The sequence below is a fragment of the Episyrphus balteatus genome, chromosome 2 (assembly GCF_945859705.1).
Source record: "Episyrphus balteatus chromosome 2, idEpiBalt1.1, whole genome shotgun sequence".
NCBI lineage: Eukaryota > Metazoa > Arthropoda > Insecta > Diptera > Syrphidae > Episyrphus > Episyrphus balteatus.
In genome coordinates, this window is record NC_079135.1 from 7,305,566 (window position 1) to 7,313,392 (window position 7,827).

Genomic DNA, 7,827 nt, shown 5'->3' on the forward strand with positions numbered 1-7,827 from the left:
AAAAAAAAGAACAGTGTGCACATACCATAAGAGTGAACACAAATGTCAAGATAAAATTTTGGTTTTTACTGTACACAAATCTGACAGTTCAAAAGATGTGTTCAAACTGCTGCAAGATTTATAAAATTTAAATTTTCATTTTTGTTTTAAAAGTAACCGAATTGTATGTTTTAGTATGTTTTTAGGAATGTTGATTTAATAAAATAAACATAAAACAAATTATCTTCATAATTTCAATAGAATACATTTTAAATTGCACGCATTTAAACACCTCACCCAAAACCACAATCCTCACCGCAAATCTGTGATAGGAAATAGCATAAAAAGTCAGTTATATGAACTGATCTAAAAAATCAAACAAAAAATTTAAACAAAACTTCGCGCAATTTTTGTTTAAAAACAGAAAGAAACAACAAATAATTCATGTCTACTAATCTTTTGTGTTTGCTAAATTATTAATCTTTCTAACAAAATACTTGTCTTTGTTTATTTATCAACAAAATCGTTATCTTTTTAAACACATTAAAAAAAAAACTTTCCAAATGGTAAGAGCAAATCCACTTTTAAGCAATCTATTTGTTCTTATTTAAAATTTAAACAATTCAATATTTATCAATTAGAATCATTATGTCTCAAGAGTCCCCCAAATCTAAACCTAGTCCAACAACTTCTCTAAAAAACATAACAAACACTCAGCCACAGCGGCAAACAAAACGAAATTGCGTTGTAAAAATGCAAAAAATCGATATGCTCCAAACAACAAACAAACCAACAACCAAATTGTTAAAACGCAAAGCCAACAAAAAATCCGATGAAAATGTTGTTGCGCCAAAAAAAAAACCTCTTGTCATTGTCCAACCGGCAACAGCAACTCCCTCGACAGTTGTTCGGGAGCATTGCGTTGAAAATGTGATAAAGAAATATGAACAATTGCAAAAAGTTATTAGCAACAAATATGTCACTGTTGTGGATCGTCTCAAACTCAATTATGTTCCATTGTGTTGTGAGAATTTGGAGTTCTGTCACAGGAAACATTACAAAAAAGCTCCACCTCCTAAATTACCAAGTGTCAATCAAATGAATTTTATTAGGAATTCCCTGCAACAATCAAGGTACAATGTCTTCATAAGTCTCGTTTGGGGACTGTGTCATAAGGAACAATTCCCTGGGGACATTGTTTTAACAAATATTGTTAAATTGCTTCTTGTAAGTATAACGACTAGGGCGTTTCAAAAAAATAAAATGATGAACCAAGCTCAAAAGGTGAGTTTAGTCCGAAAAACATGTCCCTGAAAATTTGAGCCCTGCATCGCACTTCTTTATTTCCCACACACAGGAATTGTTTTTTACTTCTGATTCTTATAAATAATGAAAGATTAATTCCACTGTCATGCGGATGAAAGACTTTTGTAGAGAATTGAACGCTCTACAAAAAAGGTATACGGGTCAAAATCATGGAGGTTGAAAATTTGATGTCCAGTCATTTTTTTTAAAATCAAAATAACATTTATTTAAAGGTTTTTTCTCCTTGACCAATTTAAATAATAGGCAAACATCTAGGAATATAATTATATCGGCCCTATTCTGCTATTCGATTCACGTGAAAGTCTAAAATAAGAATCCTTTAAATGGGGGTTAGAATTAATTTTAAAGCTAATTTGTTTTCCTTAGAATTTCTAAGATAGCGGGACACATCGCTTTGCTTTCGAATAGTTGAGATTTTTGATAGCCTGTTTGACGTGATTAAGGAATAAAATCTTTCGATTCACGTGAATCGAAGAGCAGAGTAGGGCTGTATGTTTCGGTTAGAAAATTTTGACACTTTCTGAAAATTAAACATGAAATATTAAATTTATTTTTTTTTGTTCATTTCAAATTTTTTTTATTTTGCATAGATATAATAAATGCTTTTACTAAGCAGTCCCAATCTTTGACCTTCCTTTGATATTCGTATTACCATTCTCTTTACTTATTTAGTTCTTTTTAATTTGTTTTTACCTTCAAAAAACACTAAAAAGTGCCGATACGATAATCATCCGCAAATGACTTCGTACTCGGTGAAAATGGACCCCAGCGCGTGCGGTATCTTGGGGGGGGGGGGGGGGGGGGGGGGGAAAGAGGCGTGGGAATAAAAAAAAAAAAAAAAGTTTCCATATCTTTTTTATTGCATCTCAAAAAAAAGCGTTCTCGGACATGTCTATAACTCAAAAACTGAACTTCAAATTGCTTAAAAAAACATACTAAAATCAACTATTTTTTAGTATTTCTTTTCTTAACACCACTCATACAATATACATACTCTGTACAAATTGTACATATTTTACAAACAAATTAAATTGTATTATTTTTTATACATTGATAAAAGTTGTCCCAAGAAAAATTACCCATAGATATTACCAACATTTCTAAAAGTGTCAATATTTTAATCATCTAACGTACAAATGGTGGTGCAAGCAGTTTTTAAAGTTGACAGTATATGATATACTGTCAATAAGTCAATATAAATGTAGATTACACTGGTTTACAAGGGTTTTGTTGCCGAAACAAAAATATACTTTTCTGAAGGTTTTCAGTGTGAACTCGAATTCGAAGTTAGAAACAACAAATCAGCTCCCGTTTTTGAGATATTACCGTTAGAAAATGCAAAAAAAAACGTTTTTTGAGTACTTCGGACCTTATTATTTTGTATAAGGAAAATTGTTTGAGCATATTTTTTTTCTATCTTTTGATACCTGTTTAAATCTTTTCAATATCTTTTGGTCACAGAGAGTACTTGCAGTTCTGCTTCATAACAGGTGTTATAAATGGATCTATATCATGTCCATCAATTCTAGATCGAATATGTTTCAATGCGAGTCAGACTAACTTAAGAAGGAATTTACCACTTGGAACTATTTTCAGCAGATCAAACAACGGCGCGAATAATCCTCTTAATCAGTTAATTAAAAATTTTAATAAATTCTTTATTCTCATTGGTTCTACAAATGATAACTTTAAATCTGTAAGCTTTAAATGTAAAGTTTTTGCTCTGAGTAGTTAAAATTTAGTTTTAAGTATTTTTTTTTTTTTTTTGTAATTTTTCCATTAGTATTTAACGTATTGAATAAATAATAATGATAAATATATTAAATGTTTGTTATAAGGTAGTTTAATTTTTAAGTAGCGTACATCAATTAACCGTCATTCTGGGAACGCTTATTTTGGGGTATATTTAAACAAAAATTTATTTTTTTTTTGGTAAAATTATGATCAACAATCAAGGCCACTATAATTCTCAAAAATGTTTCGTTTCAATTAGAGTGAGTTCTGTTTTGAAATCAAGAGGAGAATTTTTATTCTGAGAAGCGTTCTTTCTGTCATGTTCATGCGAATAAAACATTTTCAGAAGGCTTCTGAATGATTCCTGACGCTTCCGGAGAGCCAATCAAAAACGACATTAGTGACATAAAGGTAAAAATAAATTAAAATCAAAACGTCATTTCCCGGAACGTTCTTAGAATCTGAATAAATAATGTTGTCTTAAACACATAGTTCTGCATTTTTTGAGACTAAGTATGGCTGTATTATATACACTTTTATCAAAAAAGTTATCAAAAAAGAAAAGAAAAAAATTACTTATGGCCTAAGTATTTCGGACATGCATAAAAAATATACGTTCCTGAACCGAAAAATTATAGCTTAAGCGAACATTTGAGCATGAAATTTTTAACATAAAAAAACTAAGTTGATTTTTTAATGATTTTGACCCATACAGTGTTTTTCATTTAATCAACTCAGTCAGAAGTTATTTGAGGTCAAAGGTTAATCTACTTACTTCAACCGTTTTTTTTTTTCTAACAATACTCCAAACTTTATAAATCTATGTATACATGGTGCCCTATATTTAGATAAAGAAAATTTTAGGAATGATTTTTGGGTATATTCTAAAAAAAAAAATTCTTAAGTAACGCTTTATCTGCAAAATGGATGATTTAAAAAAAACTCTTACTTTAGTGTACTTTTACTAACTTTACGGATAATTTCTCTGTTAATTCTAATAGTAGAAATTTGAAGAAATGTTAATTTTGGAAATACGTTTAAAAAATGTTGATATCATTTTTGGTTGCTCAGATATTCAGCCCTATCGTGAGTTTCACGTGGAATTTTTTCCGCCGTTAACATTTTCGTTCTCACGGAAAAGTGGAATTCAATTTTTCCGGGTGGAATCTTTTTCACGTGGAACTCACGATAGGGCTGATTAATTTATTAAGGACGTTCACTCCCATGATAATTTTTGACTTTGAGGCCAATTTTCTTTGAGAAATGTGTGATAAACATAGTGTTTTATGAATTAATTTTTATGAAGAAAACAATTATAAGCGAAAAAGTTATTAACATGCAAATAAATTATATAATTGTACAGAAAACAATTGAATTAAGAATAAATAAACTTTCGACCTCGAATAACTTTTGACTGAGTTGATTAAATGAGAAAACTTTTTTGTAGAGCGTTCAATTCTCTAAAAAAAATTTTTGATCTCCATGGCAGTGGAAGTCATCCTTAATTAGATGTATAGGAAATAAAAAAGTGCGATGCGGAAGTACTTAACATCAAATTTCAGGGACCTTTTTCTGGGTCTAAACTAATCTTTTGAATCTGGTTCCGAGAAAATCAAACAAATTTTTAATTTTTTTGAAACGACCTTATAGCCACCCTCCTCGTAGGAAGCTATTGATTCTCATCCTCTCTTTTAAGACTTTGAACCCGGAAAGCAAACACAATGCCTTCCTGCAGAGTATCATTGACCAGCTACTCTGCCTATTCGATGTCATTCTTAAAACCTTTCCACCATGTTGGTTGGCATTGCGAGAGAGCTACATTCGTTTCCTCCGCAATACTATGGAAATATCCAGCCTCCTTCCCGACAAACCTCTCAACGCTGAAAATACAATCTTCGAAATTGTCCTCATGCTACTGGAAGACAATCTGGCCGATGAAAATTCCAAACTGAATCGCAGTGCCAAAAGAAGGAAAGGTGCAGCTAACACTTCCGCCTCGGCATCGTCGTCGTCCTCATCGATTCTAACTCATTTCGACAATGAGTACCACAACATGCAGCATTGGGAGAAGAACGACAATGACGAACAGACTTTCTCGGCTTTGTCAAAGACCACACGAATTGAAAGACTTATGCAAGTTTTACATTTTTTGGCCAAAATGCTGGAAATGGACATGGCCATGTGGATGTTGCGTTATCACAAGAATCCTACCAAACATATTTATAACCCATCGGATCAACCGTTGGTCATAGAACTCTTCTCATTGTCCGAGTACAAATGCTCCTCGGTACTGGTGAAGAAAGTAATGTCACTGTTTTCGCTGTGCGTCGAGAAGAATCTCCATGAGAACTATCTTAATGTGATGGATGTAAGTTTTAGATTCTTTCTTTTCAAGGAAAGTTAAATGATTTTTCTTTTTTTTTCAGCGTTTTATCTCACTTTTGGCAAATGTTCAAAACCTGTGTGAAGTTGAGAACACTTCGGCAGGCATCAAGTATCCACATGTTGGACCAAGGACGTCGGCATTTACGATGGATCTTTATAAAACCGCTGAAGGTAATTTCACTTATGAACCTTCTTTCTATTTAAAATAAATTGCAACTTTTAATTCTAGTTAATATGAAAACCAGTGTTGTCACTTACATGCGGTTAATAAAGCATCTAAGCTGCCCATTTGTGCGATATGAGTACATTGATATGTTTTTGAAACGTTTAAACCCAGCTGCGGGCAAAATGAGTCCTCAAAAGATATTCGAAAACTTCCGAAAAAGCCGATGGTTGGAGTGTGAGCTTGATGAAGAACGTTCCGCGGATGATTCGCATTCGAAGAAAAAGTCAGTAGTTTATCGTCAAGATTATTTGACGTTCATCTTGGAAGCCCTACGAAGTTATTGTGATTATTTTGCTTTGGAAGTTTTTTTTAAAGAAATTGTCATATCCTCAACTAACGAGAAAGAAGACAATAATAACATTTCCATAAATCAAAATAAATCGAATGGAGATCAAATTGATCTTTCGAAAATGACAGAAAATATCGTAGAATTGGAAAAAAATTTGGATATGTCTGTAAAACTTCGTGTTGAAAAAGTAGAAATTCCAACTTTAAATATAGCCGTTAATGCCGAGTTACTGGCTCAGTATCGAAATGATTTGAAATATGTTGCAAATTTGCATTCGTATATTTCAGCATTGCAACGTGAACATAATGAAGATTTCTCAGAAATGATTGAGTTTCTTAAGAAATTTGCACCGAGCTATTGAACAACTTATTTGTTTTCTTCTTTTTGTTTTTAAATCTTTGCCGCATGTATTATATTGATATTCCAGGTTTTTTTTTTTTTTTTGTTTTTAATAATCAAGAAGATTTGTTTTTTCTTTGTTCTTTAAGTGAAGTTCCTTTTTTCGTCTGGAATTTGAGATTCGGTTTTATGTTATTTAATAGTTGTTTTTATGTTAAGAAATATTAATATATATAAATCTTCTCAAATACAAACTTGTATCTCAGTTGGATCGAACAAATAGATTGATTGTTTTTTTTTTTATAAATAAGTAAAATTTTCTTTTCCTTGCTTAATGAACTTCAAAATGTTTTTCAACGAAAGCAATTCTTCCATTCATATCAGAAATTTGCTACAAACTCTGCAAAAAAAACAATCATAGAATCCGTTCGTAGAGACATTTGTCTGAAATTTTCCGTACGAACGGAATTTGTGATAGGTTTTTTTTTGTTGGGATTCGTAGGAAATTTCTGATACGAATGCAATCGTGTAATGGCCGTGTATGAAACAGAGAATATCGAAAAGAGCGAAAGCGAAGGTGATCTCCTACGACATCAGATGCAAAATTGGAGACCTATAGCTGGAAGAAAAACTGATAAACAATTTTGACGCACTTAGAGCTGCAGTGCCATAACTAGTAAGTATTAATTTCAAAGGAATGAAATGTCGTATAAAATACCCTCCCTAATCCAAATTATATGTAGACCAAATCGCCCACTTGAAAAGTTATTGCCAATACCCAGAGCTACCTTACAGCCTCTTAAATAGAGTTTTAACTCCAATTTTTTTTATTGTCCAAAAGTGCCTCTTTTACCTCTTTTTTTGCAACTATCTATTCTGTTACCTCTGCTTATATTTTTATTTTTTGCGGCGAATACATTAACCAATAATCAAAATTCTTTAAGAACTGAACCGTTAATGTAAATTATTGAACAGTAAATTCTAAGCAGAGATTCTTATAAACGGAATTTTAAGTGAGCGACTCTATTAAAAAAATAGTACTATTAGTTTGCAGCTCAAATTAATTCATTGTTTAAACACTAAAAAGTAAATTTAATCATATTTTATTAAAGCAAGTTTTTCAAATCATGGATAGATCGGTTTGAATATTTGAAGAGTTCAAAACCTTCTAATATTCAAACAACAAAATCCATTACACAGGCAGCATCATTGCAAGTATAAAAAAGATTTCTTAAAAAAACCTCTAGTTATGAACGTTTAATACCAGTGTTCAGAAAATTTAATCGTTTTCAGATTTTCAAAGTCTCTACTGTCTATTCCCATAATAACGATATTACTGCACCGATTCTTGATTTAAATATTTCTGAAAAGTATTTGACTATACCTGTTCGGGATTCTTATTGTTAATCTCGGGCAAGTTCAGAAAAGTTAGGGACTAAATATTAAGTCAAGGGTCGCTGATTAGTTAGCTATCCAAGAAAATCCTTCCAATTTAAATAGTTTTATTGGAAAGTTGACTGGAAAGTTAGGCTAAAAAAATCCCCTTAGC

The 7,827-nt window shown here is 31.6% G+C and overlaps 1 protein-coding gene across 1 annotated transcript; it reads left to right on the top strand.

Annotated features, from left to right (window-relative positions):
* The first annotated feature begins 345 nt into the window (after positions 1-345).
* On the top strand, positions 346-6,562 carry LOC129912780 (uncharacterized). The gene is made up of 5 exons (XM_055991193.1): positions 346-545; positions 621-1,206; positions 4,736-5,407; positions 5,466-5,595; positions 5,654-6,562. Exons 2-5 carry the CDS (start codon positions 628-630, stop codon positions 6,298-6,300), a joined length of 2,028 nt encoding a protein of 675 aa, XP_055847168.1. The 5' UTR covers positions 346-545; positions 621-627; the 3' UTR covers positions 6,301-6,562.
* Positions 6,563-7,827: the final 1,265 nt, after the last annotated feature.

Excerpts from the sequence above, each read along its gene's own strand:
- LOC129912780 (XM_055991193.1), top strand. The coding sequence starts at position 628 with ATGTCTCAAGAGTCCCCCAAATCTAAACCTAGTCCAACAACTTCTCTA. Across the intron at positions 1,207-4,735 it reads ATATTGTTAAATTGCTTCTT|ACTTTGAACCCGGAAAGCAA; the intron begins GTAAGTATAACG and ends CTCTCTTTTAAG. Across the intron at positions 5,596-5,653 it reads TCTTTATAAAACCGCTGAAG|TTAATATGAAAACCAGTGTT; the intron begins GTAATTTCACTT and ends TTTTAATTCTAG.